This window comes from Exophiala spinifera (assembly GCF_000836115.1).
Source record: "Exophiala spinifera strain CBS 89968 unplaced genomic scaffold supercont1.6, whole genome shotgun sequence".
Taxonomy (NCBI): domain Eukaryota; kingdom Fungi; phylum Ascomycota; class Eurotiomycetes; order Chaetothyriales; family Herpotrichiellaceae; genus Exophiala; species Exophiala spinifera.
Genome location: NW_015622518.1, coordinates 812,713 through 837,836, shown reverse-complemented (window position 1 = coordinate 837,836; position 25,124 = coordinate 812,713). Strand labels below are relative to the sequence as shown.

General features: G+C 50.1%; 9 protein-coding genes across 9 annotated transcripts; 7 read left to right on the top strand and 2 right to left on the bottom strand.

Moving 5' to 3' along the window:
• Window positions 1-1,158: 1,158 nt before the first annotated feature.
• On the top strand, window positions 1,159-3,672 carry PV08_08221 (uncharacterized protein; the record flags this gene model as incomplete). Its single annotated transcript, XM_016382547.1, has 5 exons — window positions 1,159-1,300; window positions 1,367-1,762; window positions 1,812-1,944; window positions 1,995-2,580; window positions 2,632-3,672. The coding sequence occupies 5 exons, from the start codon at window positions 1,159-1,161 to the stop codon at window positions 3,670-3,672; spliced, it is 2,298 nt and encodes a 765-aa protein (XP_016233250.1).
• Window positions 3,673-6,183: 2,511 nt separating this feature from the next.
• Window positions 6,184-8,222, bottom strand: PV08_08220 (uncharacterized protein; the record flags this gene model as incomplete). Its single annotated transcript, XM_016382546.1, has 7 exons — window positions 6,184-6,716; window positions 6,773-7,167; window positions 7,222-7,368; window positions 7,428-7,478; window positions 7,533-7,625; window positions 7,676-7,976; window positions 8,030-8,222. The coding sequence occupies 7 exons, from the start codon at window positions 8,220-8,222 to the stop codon at window positions 6,184-6,186; spliced, it is 1,713 nt and encodes a 570-aa protein (XP_016233249.1).
• Window positions 8,223-8,861: 639 nt separating this feature from the next.
• PV08_08219 (uncharacterized protein) lies at window positions 8,862-9,257 on the top strand (the record flags this gene model as incomplete). The annotated part of the gene is made up of 1 exon (XM_016382545.1): window positions 8,862-9,257. One exon carries the CDS (start codon window positions 8,862-8,864, stop codon window positions 9,255-9,257), a length of 396 nt encoding a protein of 131 aa, XP_016233248.1.
• A 21-nt stretch (window positions 9,258-9,278) lies between these two features.
• On the top strand, window positions 9,279-10,408 carry PV08_08218 (uncharacterized protein; the record flags this gene model as incomplete). Its single annotated transcript, XM_016382544.1, has 4 exons — window positions 9,279-9,410; window positions 9,463-9,569; window positions 9,626-9,944; window positions 9,980-10,408. The coding sequence occupies 4 exons, from the start codon at window positions 9,279-9,281 to the stop codon at window positions 10,406-10,408; spliced, it is 987 nt and encodes a 328-aa protein (XP_016233247.1).
• A 2,633-nt stretch (window positions 10,409-13,041) lies between these two features.
• Window positions 13,042-15,393, top strand: PV08_08217 (uncharacterized protein; the record flags this gene model as incomplete). Its single annotated transcript, XM_016382543.1, has 5 exons — window positions 13,042-13,476; window positions 13,575-13,655; window positions 13,709-14,331; window positions 14,389-14,565; window positions 14,613-15,393. 5 exons carry the CDS (start codon window positions 13,042-13,044, stop codon window positions 15,391-15,393), a joined length of 2,097 nt encoding a protein of 698 aa, XP_016233246.1.
• Window positions 15,394-15,745: 352 nt separating this feature from the next.
• On the top strand, window positions 15,746-17,664 carry PV08_08216 (uncharacterized protein; the record flags this gene model as incomplete). Its single annotated transcript, XM_016382542.1, has 5 exons — window positions 15,746-16,379; window positions 16,433-16,767; window positions 16,818-16,945; window positions 17,006-17,403; window positions 17,471-17,664. The coding sequence occupies 5 exons, from the start codon at window positions 15,746-15,748 to the stop codon at window positions 17,662-17,664; spliced, it is 1,689 nt and encodes a 562-aa protein (XP_016233245.1).
• A 2,152-nt stretch (window positions 17,665-19,816) lies between these two features.
• On the top strand, window positions 19,817-20,389 carry PV08_08215 (uncharacterized protein; the record flags this gene model as incomplete). The annotated part of the gene is made up of 1 exon (XM_016382541.1): window positions 19,817-20,389. One exon carries the CDS (start codon window positions 19,817-19,819, stop codon window positions 20,387-20,389), a length of 573 nt encoding a protein of 190 aa, XP_016233244.1.
• A 694-nt stretch (window positions 20,390-21,083) lies between these two features.
• PV08_08214 (uncharacterized protein) lies at window positions 21,084-22,648 on the top strand (the record flags this gene model as incomplete). Its single annotated transcript, XM_016382540.1, has 3 exons — window positions 21,084-21,582; window positions 21,669-22,030; window positions 22,127-22,648. 3 exons carry the CDS (start codon window positions 21,084-21,086, stop codon window positions 22,646-22,648), a joined length of 1,383 nt encoding a protein of 460 aa, XP_016233243.1.
• A 173-nt stretch (window positions 22,649-22,821) lies between these two features.
• PV08_08213 (uncharacterized protein) lies at window positions 22,822-25,118 on the bottom strand (the record flags this gene model as incomplete). The annotated part of the gene is made up of 6 exons (XM_016382539.1): window positions 22,822-23,020; window positions 23,121-23,328; window positions 23,473-23,750; window positions 23,875-24,193; window positions 24,263-24,420; window positions 24,616-25,118. The coding sequence occupies 6 exons, from the start codon at window positions 25,116-25,118 to the stop codon at window positions 22,822-22,824; spliced, it is 1,665 nt and encodes a 554-aa protein (XP_016233242.1).
• Between the last annotated feature and the right edge of the window lie 6 nt (window positions 25,119-25,124).

The following is a 25,124-nucleotide window of genomic DNA, read 5'->3' as shown; positions in this document are numbered from 1 at the left end:
CGGAGCCTCGGTGATGCCGACACCCAATAAAACCGACCCAGATATCCCCACAAGGGGTGAAGGTTATACCGACTTTACTTAGGACAACCTCACCAAACTGCGGCTCTGCAAAACGCAGCGACATCGAAATTTTGGCACGTCCTCTCTGAAGCACCTCCTGATTCGGACACTTTGTTATTTCTTTGGATTCACCAAAGAATAGTGGTAATTCCAGTCTATAACCCATTCTGAGCAGACTGATGTATATCATTGTTTTAAGATCGTCCCCATAACCGTACGGATCGGCATTCGAAACTCTGTGAAGCTGTCTGTGGCAAGTAATATATCTAGTAGATCTTACTAAGGCGAGTTAGCTTTGCTTTAGCCTCGTGCGAGCGTCGCGCGAGTCTTGAAGCCAAGGCGAACTGTTGTAGGTCACCACCGTCGCAGCGGTCGTAGCGGCCGCAGTTCTTGTAGCAGAAGTCCCCCAACTATTCCCTTAAGTCCGTCTTGATATGAAGATTGTCATGTCATTTCTTTTCATCAAAGTGCAAGCTTCTGAGCACAGCACCCACTTGTCTTTGCAGTGTCCAATGAGATTACTGTTTCTCATACCAGTTAAAGAGGAGTGTGATGATTCTTTGGAATAATTGGTGTGGTTTTTCGATTTTCATTACCATGGAACTAGGGGGCTCGTCAACGGCCACTTCTGAAATCGTACTCTCAACGTGCCAGGATAGTCAGGGCTGGCAACGTGGCTGAGACGATAGCTTACGATGTTTTGCCACGGGCATCCATTCCATGAAATTGTTCTTACCGTGGCTTCACCATATCTCCGTTCTAGGGATTGAAGGATTTGAGTTCTGACGACCTGTCTCTCCAGGTTGTACTTGAGTTGGCGGCTTTGAAGGATCGCTGTGTTCCACTCCCCGATTGTATGTACCACATTCAAGGCTGTGTGGCCTCCTGAATTTGAGAGGCAGTTGGCCCGGCCCCATCAACAACCCGGATGGCAAATTGTTTAGCTCTGAGTGAGATAAACCTGGCAGACCGAGAGGATTCTTGATCTCGAGAGTATTTAAACCTGGGATTTCGTCTCATAACTGTAGTTGTATTTGCATCTTGCACGCGCAAATTCGACTTCAATTGTTCGTTGCTAGAAACTCACTCGTTATCAGCATGTTTCCTTTCGCATTTTCACTCTTTTTGGTCTCTGGTGCTCTTGGTCAGAGTGTCAGTCAACCTTCTCCTACATCTACTCTCGAACCCTGTGCGCAGATTCGTGAACTTCAGAAGACATCTCTTGCGGCTGACCCGGCTGGTATACATCCTATTCCGAGGTGGTCTTCACCTTCTTTTCCTTCATCTACTGACAATCGGGGTCTAGCAACTGTTTTTCGATTTCCTCCCGAAGTCGCCTACGAATGCCAACTCTCGGTTCCTATCGTTCAAAACGACGCTTTTCAAATCATCGATGGCTTAAGAGCACTTGTCGAATGGCAAAGTACACTGGGCTGGTTGAAGAATCCCCCTGCGGGCTATCCATTTCGGCCTGTAGATCTTGTTGGGGGACTAGAAGAGCTTAGGTCACAAGTCCAATCGGGGCACCTGAAAAGCGAATTGGAGTTTGAATGGAAACTCATCGGATTGCTAAGTTCCGCCAGGGATGGGCATTTACAATTCCACCCCGATGCAGACTTTGTGTTCTCGTTTCGAAACCCCATCGGTAATCTCGTCTCTGTATCCTCTGATGGAAGAGCTCTTCCTGAGGTCTACCTGTATAGTGAGTTAAAAGACAATTACGGGGCAAGAAAAGGACTGATTTTGGCTAGGCGAACTGATTCGGGGTATCAGCGAGGGCTGGGAGCCGTCGGCGATTTCCAAACTCAACGACATTGATATTGTGGAATGGCTCACTTACGAAGCTCTTAACACAACTTTCACCTTCCAAGACCCTGACGCAAAGTAAGTAAAAACTGGGATTGGTACATATACGTTTCTCTGACCATGTCCAGCTATAATTTCCTCTTCTATTCAAATACCGGCTCCGACGGTGCATTCTTTGCAAACGCTGAAAGTCGATACAACGGAACCGACATGACTGTAAACTTCAAGAATGGCAGCACAGCGTCTTATGGCTGGGTAGCCGCCACCGCCAAAAGTTTTGCAGCCGTCGAAGATGGAACCTCCTTCTACAATGCCTTTTGCAATGTGACACAGAAGCTCAGCAACACTGACCCCGGTTCGTCAGCGGCGACATCAGACGCTTCTCCTGGTGCCAGTGACCCTAACCAATTGAGACCACTTTACCCCAAGGCCTTGGTGATAAGTGACGATGCCTCTATCGCAGGATACTTTTCGGAATCGGACCCCGACACGGCGATTCTCTCCATTAACGGGTTTTCTGAAGGGGCGGCTCCATCAGCTCAACAAACTATGACATCGTTCCTCAACATGTGCAGGGAACAAAACAAAACAAGGCTGATTATTGATCTGAGCCAAAATGGAGGAGGAACCATTATGCTCGCATACGACTATTTCAAACAGCTCTTCCCGTCACTTGAACCGTACCTTGCGGGTCAGCTCCGTGCCCATGAACAGGTAAGGTTTTCCTCCCTTCAATGTTTCGATTCTAATGCTTACAATTTTTAGTTGGATGTTTTGGGTCAATACTTCACTCCCCTTGCTGAACAAGCTCAGAGAGATGATCCTTCCAATTTGACCTATCTCACCGACAGAGGAAGGTACGGGTATTTCGACGCTCGATCTTTTGTCAACGATAGCGGTCAAATTTTCGATTCTTGGGACGACTTCTATGGTCCTGTGGACCGCAATGGAGACAAATTTACGAATCTCTTTCAGTTATACATCAGGAATGCAGATTATGACCATTCTAGTGGCGCCATCACAGTGTCTGGATATGCAAATAACAGCGAGATTGCCCCACAGCCTTTTGACCCGGAAAACATCATCACATTTACCGACGGATACTGTGCGTCAGCATGCACAATTTTCATGCACCTAATGAGGTACCAAGCAAAGGTGAAGACAATCGTCGCGGGCGGTAGGCCCCAAATGGGTCCTATGCAGTATGTCGGCGGAGTAAAAGGAAGTTTGGATATGCCCTTGGACTATGTATACAACCAAACCAAATACCTCTACGATCATGCACCAAAAGAAATGATCGAAAGAGCAAACAAAACCCTCCTCAAATCGATCTTGGACTATGGTTCTTATCTCCAGCTACGCAGTGTAAGTCCGCAAGCACTGCCCTCTGTTAACGGCCAAAACGCAATTTCTCAGTACGACTCGTCGGAGACCCCTTTACAATTCGTTACCGAGGCTGCAGACTGCCGAATATGGTTCCAGCCGATACACATGGTGAATATCACAGCGCTATGGGATACAGTGGGCCAACAAGCGTTTGGACTGAACGACACGAAGCCATATTCCCTTTGTGTAAAGGGTAGTACGAATGACCCTACGAGTCTCAACGGAAATGGAACTTTCTATGACGATGGCCGTCTCGCAAACGTGACGGGCTACGATCCCGACAACAATGGGACTGTTTCCGGCACAGAAGATGGGAACAATTCTGGATCGATAGACGGGACAAATGGGGCAAGTTCGCTATCCAATGGACCGACAATTTTGATGGTGCTTGCCTTGTGCTCATTCTCAGCTTTACTTTAGAGACAGAATTGTGGACTTTGGGAGAGATGGTGGTTCTGCCACATAGTCACATTTTACTCCCCTCCCCCTTCGTCATCTGGAGGGGGTTTTTGATTGCCCCTTTCTCTCCTCTCTCTTTATGTCCACATCAACGCTGGGAATGACGGACAGAAATAACAACGTGATTGTCCAAGCAAAAGCAATCCAAAGACTCAATTGGCGACAACCAGAGCGGGTCCATTTTTGGGCCCCCACGAAGGGGTCTTGACTTTTACACCCACGGTCGGCTGCGCCCCCACACTCTCGTATGCTCGCCGACCCTGGGTACACAATAGCGTCCCTCTCTTCGTATTCTAAATCACCGCCATATACTAGGGAAGTTGCTAGACGGTCACGAAAGCATCAATGATATCGAAGCTAACCTGACATATCAAGTTTATATCAGTAGCATCGAAACATGCCTCGAGTAATCCAGGAATATTATTGCTATTGTACACAATGTGGTACAATCAAATTGCTGGCGCCGTGACCTTCTTAGAGCTTGGAACTATTCTTTATTTCACGGTAAGTCTATATTTTTATTTGCTATCGCTGTAGAGGGTAGCTTAACAGGTACCTAACTATAATAAAAGCATTTAATGCCGAGTTAGTTTTGATTGCAGCCTTGTTTGCTGCTTTAAAGAGAAGTGGCACAGAAAGGGTATAAATATTGCCTACCTGGAAATTTCTGGACAATGCAATGATGTACATCTAAATGGCAGTGGAAGCTTTGTAGAAGTTAGAACCTAGATCGTGGCAACAAAGTCGTTCAAAGTATCGTCGATTATTTATCCCACTTACTAATAGTGAGTTCAACCTTATATAAGTCCCGTTCAATCTAATCTCTTCAGGCTCGAGCTCCGCGTCGCGTATAAGACAGGCTAATCGTACTTTAGATATCCAGTTTCTAATATCTCTGGAACCACACACAACATCACAAAGATCAATCAACACGACCTCTACACAGCAACAGACAATAGTCTTTACCCCCAAGAAGCTTAATCAGGTGCTTTTAGCCAGCAGCCAGAGCCCAGCATGGTGGAGAGTAATCTTAGTGGATTGATGCTGGATACTAATTTGGATTCTATCCTTCGTCAATTTAATGTTGATAGCCTGGATTTAGAGGGATTTCCATAGAGCTGAACATGATCGGTTGCGCGTGTAGTAAACTGCTCGATATCTGGAAAGATATCATCGGGGCTGGCATTTCACTATACTTATCTGAATTTCACTTTAGTTAGCTAACTCCTCACAGCCGCAGCGAAGCTCTTACAATGCGTTGACCTTTTCATGCCTTTATTCGACCACAGATATTGCAACCTCGATAATAGAACGATATTTCAAGCTGTATTCTACCGTATAATTTCTTAAGAAGAAAGATAGCTACCCTGGCGTGCTCTCAGTTCGATACGCAGGGAAGAGGCAGTCAGATACTTATAATGCTGCTCCTACCTGGAACTATCCCTGTACTATATACTGGCCACACTATGCTGATTCATTGAGGCTTACTCGGATTTACGTCGAGTATCTGCATGTACCATGACGCTTGAGAACCCCGTGCGTAGGACTTTCAATAGCGAGCCTCGACATTGATATAGGGTTATATAATGTAATGAGGGCCTGGTACTTATCTTGTCGGAGTCCAGACTGACGGTCAACGGGCTAGCCGGAACACCGCGCCCAAACGAGGGTAGTATAATCCGGCGCAACGGTCGACGGAATGGGTTGGCCAGTGTCGAGTCCGGACGACTTTTCAAAAATGGATCTAAACGTGTTGAACAGGCTGAGTTGTGACAACGTCATTTAAACCCCGATACTCACGCCTAGAGTCATTTCAATCTTGATACTCATGCCTAGTGCCCTCCGGAGAGGGCCGCCGCTGAGGACGCTCCTTTTGCAACTTTTGCAACCACATGAATTCACTCATTTTAGTCACTTTTTGCTATATCATAGTCCTCAGGATAGAGGAACAGGACCTCGCCGAGGCAAGGACGGTGGCCTTCGACGAGGAACTTATCGGACGCCGCCAATGCCCGGGAGGAAAACCCCTCCACCAGGACGAGAAAACTTTCACTCTTTTACCATAAATAGATAGAACAGCGACCTCCTATTCCTGGAGGTCATGTCAATACATCCAATTTGACCTCTGGGTTTCACCATCGGAGGGATTAGCACAGCAGCAGCTCATGATCGTTTTCGAAGCGCTGACAGGTGCAGATTGAACTAGGCATTTACAGTGTAGTGTGGCCTTACTTTTTACTCCGTACTCTGGGCGAGTTGGTTCTGAGTTGCCCAAACTATTTGCGGCCCTGGTTACATTGCACCCTACGACTCACATCGCTCTCTTCGCTGCGCCTTCACATGAATCTTTCCTCTACACCCATGGAGTTGGTGTCCAATGACCGTCTGTCTGGCTGAGAGCTTCTCTGCCGGTCGGAACGACTTTGGGCTGTAGGGCCTGTGGCAGCGTCCACCAATATTGCTTGGGCGGCTTCAGAGGGCGACAGCAATTCTGTTAGTCTGGTACTTCTTGATGCTCGGAATGAAGAAGCAAGCAATGATTGCCAAGGCTCCGAAAGGAATGCTTGTGATCCAAACCCACTTCAGAGCCTCAGCATATCCCCATCTGGAACCCATCGTAGCTCCAGCCAGGACTTGGGGCGAAAACCCGGGCGCGTGAGTGATGTGTGCCGGAGCAGTGAGGAAGGTCAGGACGAACTCTTCAACATCTGACGCGGGTAATCCTGCCTTCATGGCATACTTTGCCACATTGACGGGTAGTTGTGAAGTGAGCTTCTTGACGAAGATGTTGTAGTAGATGGTAAAGCCAATCGAGCCGCCAACAGTACGGATGGACAGTGACAATGCGGCTGTGGTCGCCAGAAGGGAATCGGGGACGACAATCATGGCGACAGTGGCAGCAGGCACTAGAATACCACCAACGCCAAAGCTGGCAATAGTACCGAACGCGACGGCCATGCGAGGAGTTTCAGGAGTTGTGGCAGCCAGGGCTCCGGTGAAGGTAGCTATACTGGGTCAGAGAGTTCGGGTTTCCAAGAGAGACAAAGTAATCACTACTTACTCATGATGATTGACGAGATTAGGAGAATATACTTGGCCGGCATTTTCGTCGAGAGCATGGAATTCCAAAAGACGGCCCCGACAGTGGTCGAGATACCATACCCCAAGCCTTTCAAGCCAATCTGGACCGGATCTGGGTCCCAAAGGGCCGCAAAGGAGATGGGGAAGAAGTTAATGAGTGAGTAGAAGTCGAAGCCGGCGATGAAAGCCACGAGGAATGCGAGAGGAGCAACTCGCTGGGTTTGGTAGAGTTCGCGCGGGATCATGGGATACCGCGCAAACTTCCATTCCCAGACTATCCAGGCGAGAATCAGGAAGATCCCGATGATCAGCTGGGCCATGACATATGCGCTTGTCCAAGCGTGTGTATAACCGCCGGACTGCAAGGCAACAAGGCTACAAAAGGTTGGCTGAATGTTCGACAAACGAGGCCGGGCAAATGCCACTTACAAGATAGTCAGTCCGACGATTGACAGGGCGGCACCGACATAGTCAATGCGTGCAAGGATCTCCCGGTTTGTCATCCCTTCCATCCGGGGGTGTGATTTTGGAAAGTATGTCGTCAGGAGGCCGACGAACACGATACCATTCCAGATCCTGATACATTGTTAGCCTTGTCGGGCGCACCCCTACGCACCGGGCGGCCAACGACTCACAGGACGATCCATTGTGTCCATCTCCAAGTCACATAGGTCGCGAGAAGCTGACTGACGGGCAGGTCAGCATTGACGGTTATAGCTAGTGTGAAGAAACCAGCCTACCTGTACATGACATAAGGGGTGAACGGGACGAGAGATGCAGTCATCAGGGCCAATGCAAAACCTCGGTGGCGGACAGAGACAATGTCCGACAATCTCCTTCGTGTCAGCCGACATTGTCCAAAGACCGATCGTCAGATTCATACCCAGCGAGAGAGGTCAACTCGCAAACTCCAGCACCGCCTCCGGCCAGGGCCATGCCAGTTACGGCCTGCCCAAAAGAGTGTGCACTGCCAGTCAAGGCAATGCCCACCATGATCACCAGCATACCAGCGAGAGTGATGTACCGGCGTCCAAGAAGATCCTGCAAGTATCCCACAAATGGCGCCATTGCAGTGATGGCTAGCGTATTCGACACCGGCAGCCAACTTCCGACCTTCTGCGCATCAAGGTCGGCTTCCATGAAGGAAAGGCACCCTCCGACAAAGTACAAGTTGGCTTGAGACCCTGGTTTCAAGTCAGTTGTCCGCCATATCCGTTGGAGAGCAGCAGCAACGAACCGGCATACAGCATGCCCAGCGACACAGCGGCCACATAGTGGCGGAAAGTCCAGGCAGCTTTGCCATCCGAGTCATCACCTTTATACGCGAACTCATTGTGGACATCGACATCGTCAGCGAGGTTCTTCTCGCCCTTCTCCACATGCATGAGGTCTGGTTGTTTTCCTTCCTGACCTAGGTTAGTCGCGGACATTTTGTTTGATCCGTGCATGACGTATTGCTTCAAGCAATTCAAGGTGGTCTTCTTCTTCTTCACTACTTAACAAGGATCTCGACCCAGCAAACAAGACTTGCGAGAAGTTCCTTGGGAGATCAGAGCTCATCCTGGAGCCTGGGGTGCTATATGTATACACAAAAGCGCTGTCTATGTCGACAGGGGTGCTCCATACATAACCCCGGACTCTCTCCGCTGCCTATTCCGGTCGTCACAGGACCTGTCGTTCTCGGCTGTTTTCGGTCCCTGGCAAGCTGCTTGAGCACTCGACCCCAGACCAGACTGGCTTACGGTCAACCATACAGTAGGCTAGATCGGCTTCCGCATGGTCGCGCAAGCCGCTGACTGAGCCACATTTGCCAACCTCACTGTGGCTTGTGTGCAGATCTTGTTTGCGCCTGGACCGAGGTTTCGCTCTCGCACCAACACTCCCTGTCATCTGTTGGCGGGGAAATTTGGATGTTGTGTGCAAAGTCAAGCAGACTTCCGAGGGCTGACTAGTTGCCGGAGCACTAGGTTGACTTATTCCCAGACTAATCAACCTGCAATCCGCCTGTGAGAGAGCAACTCATTGTTGAGAGCGTGCAGGATCAGGAGAGAAAGCACAAAGTCGTCAAGATGTCGCACAAGTCCCGGTGGGATTATCGAGCTATCACAATGTTCATTCCCGATGCTGCTGTTCGAGTCACCCCAAAGGATTTGCATGACAAGACAGCATTCATCGACGCTGCTCGGCCGGAGGGGCTTTTCCTCACGCGTAACCAGTTCCGATTGTGGTCTCAGCTGAGGAGTCCGAACTTCCAGTCAGGAGATCGAGTGCTGGTGTGTTTGCAGGAAACGCGATCGCCACCCCCGTTGCCTTCATGGGTATCGTCATGGCAGGCGGCATCTTCACTGGAGCGAATCCTAGCTTTACTCCGAGGGGAGTTGGCGAATCAACTCCGCGACTCGGGGTCGACTTACTTGCTCTGCTCGCATCAGTCTATCGAGACTGGTGTCCGAGCTACTGAATAAGCCAAGTTGGACATTGGCAGGATGTACACCTTCAATGAGAAAGTGTTGTCGGGCGAGAGCGCTAGACAGTCACCTCTTCAAGGGTGCAAAGACTGGTCTGAGCTGATGGCACCGGCTGAAGAGGCCAAAAACTTCCAGTGGGGGGAGCTGCCGGTGAGTATCAACCAAAGGACCTGGATCAACTCCATGGCTGACCGCCGTTCAGGGAGACAAATGTCACAAAGCAATCGCGCTCAACTACTCGTCCGGGACAACAGGTGTTCCCCAGGGCGTTGAAGTCACGCATTTCAACTATATCGCCAACACTCTGTAGTTTAATCACCTACAGACCCTGCTCCCTGGCTATGCTGAACACAATCAGAGAGCAGCCTGGTTCTGCTTTTTGCCACTGACCATGCCATGGCCCAGACGATATTCATTGCTGGCAGTCTTCTTCGCGAGATTCCCGTTAACATCATGGCAAAAATGATGCTGAAGAACATCCAAAGGTTCAAAATCACCGAACTTACCTTAGTCCCGCCGATTGCGGTGACCCTTGTCAAGCACCCTGCCACCAAGAAATTTGACCTGAGCAGTATCGAGTCAGCCTGTGCTGGAGCAGCTCCTCTTAACAGCGAGACGTGCCGCGCCCTGGAAAAGATCTGCGGCAAAAGATTCAACATGAGGCAGGGCTGGGCCATGACTGAGGTTACTTGCTCCTTACTGGGCTGGATTCAACCAAGGAATCGGCGTCTTTCGGGGTCGGCGAGCCCAACGCAAACTGCGAGGCGATGATCATGCGAATTGAGACCGACGCCCAGGGTAACGAGTCGTTTTCAGAGGTCACTGCCCGTGGCCCTGAGCACACCGGTGAACTCTGGGTCCGCGGGCCGAACGTCATGAAAGGCTATTGGCGAAACCCAGAGGCTACAGCTAAGACCTTTTCGAACGACGGAAAGAGATGGCTAAGGACAGGAGACGTTGCTTACGTTGATGAAGGTGGATGCTTCTATATTGTCGACCGCATCAAAGAACTGATCAAGGTCAAGGGGAACCAAGTGGCTCCCGCCGAACTCGAGGCACTTCTCCTCGAGCATCCTGGCATCGCCGCTGCTGCTGTCATTGGTATCCCAACGGCCGACGGGGATGAAAAGCCCCGCGGTTTGTGGTAAGACAGCCTGGCACTACCATCACCGAGCAAGAGGTATACGATTATGTCAAGGAAAGAACTGTGTCTTTCAAATGGCTAGCAGCAGGCGTCGAGTGTGTGGAGTCGATTCCGAAAAACCCGTCCGGAACGATCTTGAGGAGAGAGCTTAGGGAAAAATCCAAACTCAAGGTTGTCAAGGCGAGAATATAGAACAGAAGAAAATGGATGTACCGGCGCAGTGGCAGCTGTATTGTTACCTTTGTATGTGTGCGTAGCTTGTCTCTTGGATAGAGTTCCATACTCAAAGACATTAGAACAGCTCCGCAGCAGTCTCGGACCCTGACCCAGTCGCCATTTCGTCCACGTGAAGGCTCTCCATCTGGTCTCCCTCGTAAAAGTGTATATGCATAGGATGTTTTGCTGCAGAATGGCGGATTAATCTACCAGGTGATCGATGTTGTCTTTCGCCTTACGTCGTACGTACCACTTATCCAGTGCATCTGAGCACGCCTGGGTATGATTTATAGTCTGACCCAAATTGCCACGTTCCTTACCCGAGGGACAAAGCGACAATACCCCGAGAACCTGCTCAAGTAAGATGATAAGCCCCCACTGGGCAGCTAGTGTCGTGGTTGAATCACACTTTGATCCCAGATCGGTCTCAAGGGTTCCTGGTATTGTATGACGAAAAATTCTGTCTTTCACTCCAGCAGTGAAGCTCTTATCGACAGCCACTTGCACTGGCCGATGGAGGCCAAGTGCCAGTGAACGGTCACGAAGCAAACAGCAAAACCAGAATCGGTCGAGCGAATCCCTGAGTCGCGAAGACTCTTTCTGAGTATCATTCTTTTGCTGATCTACTCCAACTGATCTCGCAAGGCAGATCGCATTGCTCAATCAATAAGTGTTTAAGTTTGCGTCCGAGGATGAGACATAGGTTGTGAGCAGTAAGGCACCTTGGGCACTTAACACAGCATCTCTATTAGAGTCGACATGGAACAATGCCTATAAGCGAAGTGTTACGGATTAGTTGTGGTAACTAACTTGATTAAATATCTCTGACCTTTGTTCGACGGTAGAACGTCTTACAAGCAGCAAGGAAACAGCCGAAATCGAGTCGTTGAGTTGTACTCAGTGGTATGAACTGAACAGTTAGTGAACAAAATCTCATACACTGCAAGCTGCACACAGCATCGCTTGAAATAGAAAAAGAGACACCACTTCTGTTGGGATCGAATCATTGTATAGCTTCCAGAAGTGGCTTTCCTCTAGAACAGGTTGTTGAGGGTGCACATGTCGAAAGTACGTTTCGAAAAGCTCGTCCAATAAAGGCTTCGACGGCATTCGATAGCATCCCAACTGTTCTAGGTATTGGGCATCCTCGACATGCAGCCCGACTCTTACCACACGCTCATGAGACCAACGATTCACTGGTGAGCCGAAGTCTGCTGTCAAAGCAGCAAGGACATGTTATCCCCCTCGTACTCGTACGCACGACGCAGTGCATCTGTCTTGATTGAGGGGTTTGGAGCTTGGAAAGTAGGTCGTGACGTGAAGTCGGCAGTATTCGGTATATTTCGGTCTCGGCTGAACTTGTATTCAGGGATGGGACGGAAACATCACGAGCTTGAAAATGAACAAGACCGGCCGAATCATTCCACTCCCCCGCACTGCTGCTGGAAAGCTTAATCATGAGAGGAGTCTTGAGGTTGAAGAGGACTCGATGCTCTGATCCTTGGATTGACGGATCATGCATGAAGCTAATGAACGCGTCATCGATTTGCAAGTTGGCTATTGGGCATGTGTGTGAAAAGGCCGTCTACAGTAGTATCAACCGGGAAACTTTGGAGAGTGCGTAATGATCCTCCGTACTTTGTTGAAGCGGTGCTATGCTTCACCGTCGACACGTTTGCAGCTTCCGAGTTATAGCTTGGCCCCAGATTGTGGCTTCGGCTCCCCGCGAAAATCTTTTCTCCAGGTGGGCGAAGATCGCACCATTCGGATCCGAACAATCTCAATTTCCATTCCCCGGTCAATTGTTGATGTTGCACGACCCTCTCCTAGAGTCTCACGTACAGCCTTGGACTCCCTATGAGCTTCAATACCCTCCCACCATTGCCATCGTGAGGGGCATGACCCCGACAACGGCAGACACTGGAAACATGCAAGAGAGCGAACACGTTGAGAGCTCGCCGGCCGTCTCTGCCGTCGAGCGAAGGAAACGGGGTTCACGAGCCTGTCTCCTGTGCCGCAATCGCAAGGTGCGATGCGATGTCATGCAAAATGGGATACCTTGTACGAATTGTAAATCAGACACACAGCCTTGTGTCATTCCCAGGAAGACGAGAAAACAGTGAGATGCAGCCTTGCTCGAGTGGACAATACGCGACTTCTGAACACTCTCACTGACTAAGTAGTCGGCTCGTCCCCGTTTCGACGTCGTTAGGACCACAGCTGAACAATGAAGAACGTGTTGGTCAGGATGCGTGTACAGCACAACGTCCGAGCTCGACATCGATGCCTTCGACGCTTGTTGACCTTCCACAGCACTACAATAATGGGACTGCGACGCAGCAGCCACTCCCAGTCAACCCGAGTATCCAAGCACTCCCAGTCATACAGGACCTGGTCGCTGAAATAGATGCTTCTCCGACAATGGCCTCCTCCCATGTCGAGAATTCTCTTCCAGCGAGCTCTGTGACACAGATACCCAGGTCTGCCGCGGCCGGAGACAAGCGTCATTTGCCACAAATTACTTCCTCTGGAGAGTCAGTGCCAGAAGATCTTGGAAGGCCAAATCTAGGAGGTTACGTTGAAGCCACCTTTTATCCCTTCTTGGAAACGTTATTCATAAGGAATACTCTGGTTGAAGATTTTGACTATCTCTCACACATTGGCAGCCTCCAAGTGCCTCAACGACGTTATCTCGACGAGCTTCTTAAAGCATACTTCCTGTATATACATCCTCATCTACCGTTGATCAACGAGGGGGACTTCTGGGATACATATCTCGACAACCAGTCTAGTAGGAGCAACTCTTCTTGCATGTCTCTGTTCGTCTTTCAGGCGATGCTACTCGCAGCGTGCAGTGTGAGTCTAGGCCTCCGCCTGCCTTCCCCGATTCCATCTCTCAACCTGAAATCGTGTCTTTGCATGTCTTTAGCCGCTGACGCTGACCCAACTCAAAGTTCGTGCCCACGACAGTCTTACAGTTTCTGGGATTTTGCAACACACGACTTGCGCGAGCCACCTACTATCGCCGCGCAAAGGTGATTTTTGCGCATCAGTCCTAATTACTGAGAAAGTACTGATATTTGCGCAGGCTCTATACGACTTTGGCACCCAAAGAAGCAATCTGATCAAAGCGCAAGGTGCATTGCTCATGACGTTTCACGTCCCGCTCAACGAGCCGCACATCAACAGTCACTGGCTAGGGATAGCTATCAATCACGCCAAAGCAGAATCAGCCGACCAGTTCTACAGGTACGCGGTCCATGATGCCGTTAGATATAATCAGATGAAACGGCTGTGGTGGTGCTGTATTATCCGGGACAGAACTTTGTCTTTGGCACTTCGACGACCAATATTCATCTCCTCGAAGGCATTCTACGATGTATGGCCGCCACTAACGGAGGATGACTTGAGGAGCGAAATTGAGAGGTCGCACGTGTGCACTGCTTCGACAAAAATGTCGATACTAAAATCTCTGATTGCCTTATGTGAGCTTTGCGCCATCGTCACAGATATCCTCTCGCTGCTGTATCCGCTTGACAGCACAACTGCCAATGATGATCATCTCGAACTTATGACTCGCATTTACAGCTTCACAGATAACCTGAATGAGTGGCACGAGCAGGTGGTGAGTATCATTGAGCCCCGTCATCACAACGGCAACGAAGTCGGTATTGTCGTCCTGTTCAGCAACATGCTCAACATCTTGTTCCAGTAAGATTCGTGTCCTACCAATGCCTTGTTGACTTCATCACCTAATTCTCGATCAAGATCCGCTAAAGCTGCGTTGTGCAATCATCGCATCATGCTTACTGTAAGCGAGACGTTACAACATTCTTTCGAACGGCTTCACGCAAAGAACGAACTCCAAGCTGCTTTGCGCAGCACCGCACAAAGTTTGAGGGCGATTATTGAAGCTGGGATGATAACTTACTCTCCAATCAGCATGTAAGACCACAAGCTGCCTCAAGAGGTCGTGTGCTGACCCTTGGTAGGGTCGCTTTCCTGGCTCTGCCATCGATTTGCTACAATTTGAACTTGACCAATCGTGCACAGCCACAAAGGCCTTCACAGACTTACGGAACGAACATATACCAAGACTTTTTAAGAGTACTGCAACTGCGATACGAAGGAACTGATAGGGCATTGAGCAACATGGCAAAGTTGATGAGTGATATGAATATGGAAGATGCCACTTCCCCTTCAACAGCGAGATCTGATTCAACAAGCAACATATCAAGCAATCAGAGGCAGGGCCGGACAAGCTCTGCAACCCTTGCGACGACTAAATCCGTGTCCGGAATTGACATTGTCGTCTCCGACCCACAGAAGTATGTACAGATTTGTCAAACGCTGGATTTCTTCCTCTCCCGTGGTCGGTTTCCCACAAGATACGATACCAGTTCAAGTATTCCTTCTCCACCAACCGCGCCCGAAAGGCTACCTAGCGCAGGGATGCCTGTTTGGGCTACTGCAGAAGGAAGTGGCGCCACGGGAAGAGGGCAGTTTGAACAGAGCATGGGTCGAAATTTGTTCAGTCGAGACATGGCTCTCGATTCCGCAAATGTCGATACGTCCGCCGAGTCAAGTGAACTGCTACCAACGAGCGAAACCAGTACGGCCGCTGTGGAGCTTTCCGTGGCGCTCCTGGACAATCCATTCCAAGAAGCTATTGCTAACCCGGAGTACTTTCTGTTCGAGGATTTTGAAACCTTCATGACTGACGGACCATATCGAGGCGCCGACCGATCGCAGCCAAATACCCTTTATGATTGAAACGTCTTTAAATCAGCCATCAGCCCCCTCCCGTCGGGACTGCTTACTGTCGGACTAACGAAGTGCGGATTTGCCTCGAGCTGACTCCCGACCGGCAATTTTCGGCCCGTATGCTGTGACCCGATAGGCATGGATCGACACCCATAGGCCAGGAACATCTCCGTCTGGGGGAGACTGGCGCATACCCCAGAATTGATCACACCTGCAAGACTTGCCTTCATTGCACATGCATTCAAGAAGAGGCCAGCTGCTCTCTTGTACTGTCAAAGAGGTTGGTGGCTCGGATCTATATACTCTACTCACAAATTGAAAAACAACTCTGTCCGCACACGACACATACTAATTCTCAGCCATGGACGGCGCAGGACTTCCGTTCTACGCAGCAGCGGCCGGTGTCCTGAGCCACTGGTTTTATTTCATACGTGGAGAGCACCATGTACAAGGACCACTCCTTTTACGTCTCGCACTTGTCCTCCCCTGCCTTCTCCTTGGCGGCCTATGGAGTTACGGAGGCCTTGATGCGATTTCTGCCGGAACACTCACGTTAAAATGTGTCTCATTGTACTATGCGGCGTTATGGACGAGTATACTTGTCTATCGCATATTCTTCCATCGTCTTCGAAGATTTCCAGGGCCGTTTATGTTCAAGACTTCGAAGCTTTGGCATGTCTATAAACTTGCGCCAAATTCAGATAACTATAAGCAGCTAGATGCCCTTCACCGGCAGTATGGAGATTTTGTACGGACAGGAAAGTTCACGACATTCGGTCTATTGGAAACAGTCACTAACAGATACGTCTCAGGCCCATGTGAGGTTTCGATATTCGACCCCAATGCAGTGCCAATACTTCTTGGACCGGGAACAAAGTGCACGAAAGCCCCCTGGTATGATGCCAACTTACCCTACATCTCAATGCACACTCTGCGAGACAAGTCTGCACATGACAAGAGGAGGCGGATCTGGGATCGTGGGTTCAATGCAAAAGGTATGATGATCGAACCGGGTACTGCCGCCCAGTATTCTGATTGCAACAAACAGCTCTCCGCCAGTACGAAGACCGCATCTTACGCTACTCGAAAGAGCTACTGAGGCAAATCAGCAGTCGTTCTGGTCAGACACTAAACGCATCAAAGTTCTTCCACTTCTACTCCTTCGATGTGATGGGAGACATTGCGTTCGGAAAATCATTTGGAATGCTGGAAACCGGCAAGTCCAACGACGCCCTCAATCTGCTTGCAGAAGGCATGAAGCCTTTGGGAGTTTTGACGCCCGCGCCTTGGATTTTCTGTGTCTTGACTAGCATTCCTGGTCTGTCGGCTGGCTTTAAGACATTCGTTGCTTGGTGTGCCGAGCAGATCCAGCAGAGGAAGAAGGTACGTTTGTGACACTCGACATGGAGTATATACTAACCACCGTTGTGCAGATGGAGATGGAGGTCCCAGATGTCATGTCGTGGATCATCGATGCCGCAGCTCAAGCTTCACCTAACGAACGGGAGAAAGAAGAACAGCTTTTGGAGAGTGATTCACGCCTCATCATCGTGGCCGGAAGGTAACTATCAGGCCTGCACACCGCGCTCAAGGTATTATGAATCCACTAACATTACCTTAGTGACACAACCGCCGCAACACTCACGTATGCTTTCTACCGTCTCGCACAGAACCCCGAGCACGTCACGAAACTCCGCGCCGAGCTTGATCCACTGCGAGGCAGCGACGGCGAGTACAACTTCAAAGACCTGCAAACCGCCGACTATCTCAACGGAGTCATCAATGAGACTCTGAGACTCCACCCACCAGTGCCGTCGGGCACTCTGCGCGTAACTCCTCCCGAGGGTATCATGGTCGGCCAGACCTTCATCCCTGGAGACGTCACGGTCGTATCGCCGACGTACACAGTCGGGCGACTCGAGAGCGCATTTGAGCGTGCGACCGAGTTCGTTCCAGAGCGGTGGTATTCTGCTCCAGGAATGATCAAGAACAAGAACGCCTTTGCGCCGTTTGCTCTTGGTAAGCTCATACCGCTTCAGTCTTGGTGCCAAAAGTACAATGTCGTTGTTGCTGACGCAAAATCCAGGTCCCTATTCCTGCATTGGAAAGCAGCTTGCGTTGATGGAATTGCGGTCGGTTATCGCGCTTCTGGTTACTGGCTTCAACGTCTACTTCGCCCCGGGCGAGAGTGGAAGCCGACTCATCAATGACTCGAAAGACTTTTTCACGATAACCATAAGCGACTTGGATCTCGTTTTCGCGCCTCGAAAGACAACCTAGAGGACGGCAGCAAAGGCATAGGTATATGATTTAGAAGGATTTGAGGCCTTGCATGATGATCACTATATTGAAGCGAATTCTAGTGAGGGCAGGCAACTCAGAAAGCTTTTAAGAGAATTAAATCGTTTCCCCAAGCGAAGATTGCTAGGGCTCCGACCTCTATATTGCAGCTCGACCAAACTTCCCACAACTTTACGATACCACCAGCAACGTCTCGACAGCTTTCAGCACAAGCTATATTAACCCCATTTTCCCACAAAATGAGGCGCTCAACACTTACAGGCAAACCACGACTACCGCGTATAGAAATCCGTTCTCTCTTGAAGCGCCAATATCTCAAGCGTATAGATATATCTCTCATCAAGCAACTACAAGTGAAAGCGCACAGCCCTGGGAAGGATTGTCACATGTTGTTGCGAAGCTAGACAAGATGCCAGGAAAAAATGGAATTCTTTACAGAGCACAAGGAGTTTGGGTCGAAGCTAATGACTGTCGTGTTACGATTCGCTCCACCAGTGGTGTCACTGCACGTAGGGTTTCCTGACATGTGGGAGGTATAGGGTATGGCCTGAGAGCGTGGTAGCTATGAGCGATAGTCTTGAGCGAAGTGATCACAGTCCAAAACGTATGGGTATGATCGTGAACGAAGTTGACTACGTAGTAAGTCTATGTAATGACCGTGTATATATATGCCTCCTCCTCTGCTTTCTCTGTTACTATGTCTGAACATAGTGAACAGAGGAACAGAGATCACGTGATCCCAGGGGTCGTAGCCTCCCCGTGATCCCGTGTGTTCGGCAATCCTTCCCGTATGAGAGGTTTGGCCGTTGTCACAGCTTCGTATGCGGCCGGTGGCCAGGCTGATTCGTAACATGTCGGTCAGGTGAAAAGGACGGTAAAAGGGTAATATCTTCTAAAGAAAAGAGAATATAGGCAATTGTTGATGAGGTAAATAGGTATCGAGCTAGGTGACAGGGTTAACTTTATCGAAGTATCCTAATTTGATCTCCATTCCATCCACACCACCACACCACCTTACCCTAAGCAGGAAGGTTATACTAGTCGTCGATGCGATCTACTATATCGGAACATATCTTGATTTCGATATACAGGACATACTTATTTGTTACGTTCTGGAAGAGACAGTCTTCAATATCCCAGCTCTCTAAGAGATACTTGTCAAATCTAATCTATCCGAGAGCGTCCCTTTCGCTATTAGGATATATTAGCAATATATCTAAATAATACTGCACACTATCGCTAGGCCTGTAAACTTGAATCATTAACTTTCGCTCGAGAGAAGATTTATTGAAGCACCATCCTTCTTATAGACTACCAATAGATAGGCATGAAAGCGATTCTCCGGGACAGATATTGAGACCAGATATTCGGGTATAAATATAGGACTGACGCCCATTCTCTAACTCTCATCTCCCACTCCCGTTCCGGCTTGGGAAAGCAATAGTCGGGTTGCAAGGTGTATTTATCGACTGGTAGCTTCTCACTCCAAATCTTTCTCCACCACGCAAGTTGTCGTGACGGAGTGTTCGTGATGCCGATCTGGTTGGCCAGCAACATTCATTCATTTTCTGCATCCCAAGGGTAACGTCGTACGCCAGTCTTACGAACAATGTACTGTTGCAAGGCCATTAGGCTTGCGCCGGGAATGGCGAGAGCCTGACAATGAAAGACTAGCTTGCAAGCTAGAACAAGTTCTTGCTGAATCCAAAGCCTTTCCCAATACTCATCTTTGAACAGAGGGACAAGCGGGTTCCAGAACGCTGGTGCGGTAATTGTCGAATCAAGATCTTCGGGGCTCCAGATGCTCAACAACGTCTGAACGCAATCATTATCTCGTATTAGCTCATAATTGAGCCAAGTATTGTGTCCCGATACGTACCGGACCTTCCTCGCTCTTCAAGCGATGAGTCGTTGTTACATAGGATTGTTCAATTGACTGCATCGCATCAACTACCCCTTCTCAGGGCTATTCACAGTGAAGATTCTGTATTCACTTGCTGAACCATCATTGGTATTTTCGAAGCTTGAAACCTACCGTACATTTCAAGGTTCGAAATGTCCCAGGAAAGCCCAGCCATCATTCATTGCCCTTGCCCTTGCCCTCGGACACACTCGAATCCACGGACGTATGATGAACAAAATTGCACAGAAAGGGGTGCTCACGCAGGTTCGAAACGCTCAGCAGGCTCTGGATATGCTCAACGGCAATGGAAAACCCCAGGCAATACTTGTGGCCGATGCAGGCGTCGCCAGCAGGGTCAACAACGACGTGATAGACAAGCTGATAGAATACGTCCGTGGCGGCGGGATAGTCGTCTTAGCCGGTTCTTTCAGCTCCTCCATTCGTCCTAGCGACATGTGCAAGTATTCTCGGAAATGGAATCTCCCTTGGAAGAACGGCTCCTATTGTCGCACCACAGTCCATCTCAACCGAAGCGCAGAAGGGGTTCCGAGAAGCGGGTTGCCAGCCTCATACAGTCAAAAGGCTCTTTTCCTCACCAATGTCGACAACAACGCGGCATGGTATTTGCCTAACGAACACTCACGTACAGAATCTCATGTCTTCTCCCCCGAGCCTGTTCCAACTTCGGAGACACCTGCTGCGTTTGCCAAAGTGGGGAATGGTTGGCTCGGATACATTGGCGATGTGAACGGAGAGGAAGAAACCGATGCAGTGCTGTTGGGTATGTTGGGGTTGGCGTGATGGGATCATTGTCCGGACAGCTGCAAAATCCTGTACCCAGAGGATTAGGTCTCGCCAAACCAAGCTGATCGGTTCAACGTGATCATTCAGCGTTACGAGCAGTAAAGATGAAAACATCTACTTGATAGCATAAGATACGTAGAACAGAAGATTCATTTCATATTTGGGGAGAGCCGCGAAGCATCACACAATATTTTTTTCGAACCTTCGTAGACTGAGAAATGGCCGGTTTAATTGCTCGCGACTCTTGCTTTCCCCCCTCCGATCCCTTCACTCACGCCTCAGATCATCGACACTGGAGCCTTCTGAGCCATGCAAAGCCATCGCTGCAAGCGAGGTGAGAATTCGCCATGAACACGACATGTCGGACGTACTGTGCACGGTAGGGGTTGGAGAATGGAGATGGCCATGGCCCACACTTGCTCGGCGCTGCCCGATTTGGAAACACCAGGTCCCAGCCAGGGACTTTCCGGCACTCACAACTCCAGATTTAGGACACCCGTTACGGTGTGAATTCGAGTAGCTGTGTGTCCTGTGGCTTTTATTGAGACCGTCGACCTTTGGGCTGAAATGGTCCTAAGCTGCGGCATTAGCTTTCTAAGATCGACAGTCTAATTTTGAAGGCAGTGCTTTTATACTATTGCCGTCAACTGGTACATCATACTCTCTGACATATGTTTTCTATCACGCCAAGATGATTCTGAAGGATCCTCACTCAACACGGGTTAAACACCTTCGTATCATTATTGTCGGCGCAGGCATCGGAGGACTTCTCGCTGCAATCGTGCTGGCTCAGGACGGGCACGATGTCACAGTCCTCGAGCAAGCTGCAGAGTTCGGCGAGGTCGGTGCTGGGCTTCGCATTCCTCCAAACAGCTTCAAGCTCCTGCACAGATGGGGCATCGACTTGACGTATATGAAGAAGACATATTCCAACGGCAACCGATTTCTCCGCTGGAAGGACGGCCAGATTCTACAACACATGTCGCACGGCATTCCAGAATGGGACTTTGGCGGCAGCTACCTTATGGTCCACCGTGCCGATTACCATGCTGTGCTGTTGCAGAAGGCGCTCGAGTTGCAGGTCGATGTGCGAAAAGACAGCAGGGTGGACGAGTATCTCTGGGACTTACCGGCGGTCAAGCTTCATACAGGTGAACAAATCGACGGCGACCTTCTTATTGCAGCGGATGGTAAGTCTTCTTCGTCGTTCGAATCTCCATATATTTGAAACACCCCGTCAGTCACAGTTGTAGGCTTACATTGGAGGGCACTACAGGAGTTCAAAGCCAGGCCCGGGCGCACTTCCAGGGACACGAACTTCCCCCAATTGACACAGGAGACATCTCGTATCGCATCCTGATCCCGGGACAAGATATATTGAAAGACCCCGAGTTGCGTGATCTTGTCTCACAGCCATGGGTGTCATCTTGGTGCGGGCCTGACGCCCATGTCATCGGGTACCCAGTCCGCGGAGGCGAAGTTTACAATGTTGTCTTGTGCTGCGCGGCCAAGTCGATGCGAGATGAAGCCTTCAAAGACGGCGAGACCCGCCTTGTTATCGGCGACAATGCCGAGCTTGTCAGGCGCTTTGCAGACTGGACACCCCAGGTGCGGAAGATTGTCGACCATGCAGAAAAGGTAAGTTTACGACGAATGAATACATGCGACACCTATTCTACCACATCAGAACTATCCGTAAAGAAACTGACTGTTGAATGTGAACTATTATCACAGAACTTTTTGAAATGGCGCCTCTTCGACCTTGACCTGGTCGACAGATGGGTCCATCCTTCGGGCAAGGCTGTACTGCTGGGCGACAGCGTCCACCCTATGCTCCCATACATGGCTTCAGGTGCGGCCATGGCTTGTGAGGACGCCGCAGTCCTCCGCCAGGTCCTTCGATCGACCTCAGACCGAGCGTCACTGAAGAGTACGCTCCAGAGATATCAGGAATTACGGCAACCTAGAGTATCATTCCTGCAGAAGGCTGGACGGAGACTGCAGTACGAATACCATCACCCTGATGGGCCTCTACAAGGAAGCCGCGATGAGCTCATGCTCAAGGACGACATTGAGAATCCCATCTACTGGGGCCATGAACAGAGGAGGTTGTGGTTGTTTGGCTTTGACGCCGAAGCGGACGCTGCTGATAAACTCGGTCTACCTCACGACTGGGTCTCGCCGTCCTCACCGAACAAGGCGAAGATTGCCACGGACTCGGTGCAACAGTATTGCACATCTACAGGATCATGGTAGACAGTAACAACAGCATATTCCTGCCACCAAATAGATCTCGGACAGTACTACAGAGGTCTGCTGCTATGGGACATGTGGACGAGGGGTTGGATTCCCCTTCCATTCAAGGCTTACGCTTTCACCCCCTTTCTTTTAATTGTGAACACTACAGTCATAGTAATTCTCTTGGATCATCATTGCATATACCAGCCCAGATGCTCCCCTCTAGCCTCGACGGGGGACCTCCCATCCCCAAAGTATCTGAATCGATTCCGAGTCCGATAGGTATACTTGAAATCCTCGAATCTCGGTCTCTTCATGATCTCCATGAAGTGATTTACCGATCCAGGCCAAGGACCAATGACTTTACCATCGGTCGTTCCGTTTTTGTACCTACTCTAGTGTTAGCAATGACTCAACCCTCAGGATATCGAAGCGCAAAAGCCAGTTTCCTGCATGGTCCAGAGTCGGCAGGGGAAAGAGAGAAACTCACCAACTCGTACAGCTACCGGACCACGCCATGCCTTGCATGAAATCATTCTTCCACTCATCAAACTCGGCGGCTGCCTCGTCTGTGACGGTTGCGGACGTGATGTCTTCGGTCTGGATCTTGCGCACAAAAGCAAGCGCAAAGTCAATTTCCTTCTCCATGGCTCCGACGAGCGACCCGTTACTGATGGGTGCGTTGGGCCCGACCACCACTGTTTTTCGGAAGAACGAGAAACAACCGTCAGCAAAGATCTCACCTACGCGGCAGCACCCCCCTAGGCGCAAGAACTGCGCGAAGGAGAGAAAGGACCAGCGATGTCCTGATTTTCACTACCGAACAGGGACTTGGAACTTACAAAAGTAGTTCGGGAACCCTGGGACCGCGCACGACAGGTAGGCGGCGGCTCCTTCTTTTCGCCACTTGTCCTGTAAATTCACCTTGTCGAGACCGATGATGGGGAAACGAGGAATGTAAGAAGTGTCATAGCCCGTGGCGGCAATGACCACGTCGACCTCGTGGAGTTCACCATCGCGAGAAACAATTCCGTTCGAGACGATGCGTTCGATGCCGGCCGAGACGACTCTAGCATTTGGCTGCGTAAGCGCTTCGAGGTAGCCATGGCCCGGTGTGGCTCTGAAGAAAACAAGACCTAGGAGTCAGCTTTGTGGCCTGTCTTGCTCAGAAGATGGGATGAGACTCGAGAGCGGCCCGACGTGTGAGTGAGACTAGAAACCCGAGACGAAAAAACAAAACTGACCTTCGACAACCCAGTTCAAAGTCCGGGACGAGCTTCTTGATCAATTCGGGATCGTTGTTCAGTCTTTTCTTCATCGCCTCGGTGACCATCTGGCGGGCGGCCTTTTGTGCAGCCGAGTGTTTGTAGAAACTTGGGAACCTAACATTCATGCCGTGCTCGACGTCCCGTCTGTACTGGAGGTGGTATTCCGGGTCCTCGCGGAACCGTTTGCGTTGCTCCTCGCTGAAGAGTGTATTGCGACCTTCTGGTGCAAGGTGGCCTGCAAACTCGGCTGCGATCCAAGTTGGGGAGCGATTGAATGAAATGAGTTTCTTGACCACTTGGATTTTTTTCATATCGTGTCAGTCGGGCTGGCAAATACTTTATGGCGTGAGAATCTCATTCATACCTGGTTGAATCGTTGGCACAATTTGTACCCCCGAAGCACCGGAGCCGATGACTGCCACTCTCTTGTCTTTCAGTTCAATATTCTCGTCCCAGTGTGCGGTATGAGCCAGCGTCCCCTTGAAGTCGTGTAGCCCCTGGATATCGGGCCACTTCCAGTTGCTATATATCGCCAAAGCGTGATCAAGTTAGTCACTGATTGGGGAAATCCGAAATGCCGATAAACCCTTTTTCGCGAAACAAAACAATAAGCCGGAGTGTGTGTCGACACAATCGTCGACTTTTGCGGCCTTTTGTGGTTTGGAGGGGTTTCCAGGGCTCAGGAGTCATCCATGAATGGATGAGGGATCTACTCACTTCAGAGAACCGCCTCCGTTGATCAAAACATCGACCTTGTCAGTGACCTTTGTGCCGGACTCCAGGTCCTCAACCTCGAGCTCCCACTCCGAGTTTTCAACATTCCATGTGGCGCCAACGACCTTGTGCCGGAACCTCGTCTTCTCGTAGACACCATAGTCCCGAGCTAGGCCCTTGTAGAACTTCCAGATTTCCTCGCCGCTGGCATACGCCCGAGACCAGTCCGGATTGCGAGCCCAGGTGTACGTGTACCCGTGTGCAGGGACGTCACAACTGAGTCCTGGGTATCGTGTCTCGTACCACACGCCGCCCACGTCGGCGTTTTTCTCGTAGATGACAAAGTCGAGGTTCTCGATCTGGCGCGCCTTGTACGCGAACCCTATACCGGCAATCCCTGCCCCGATAAAGGCAACGCGGACGTGCTTTCGCTCGTGGACATAGTTACTGGCCACGATGTCGCTGGTGTTGTACGGCAGTAATTCGCTTTTCGTCGAGGCAATCATGTTTGC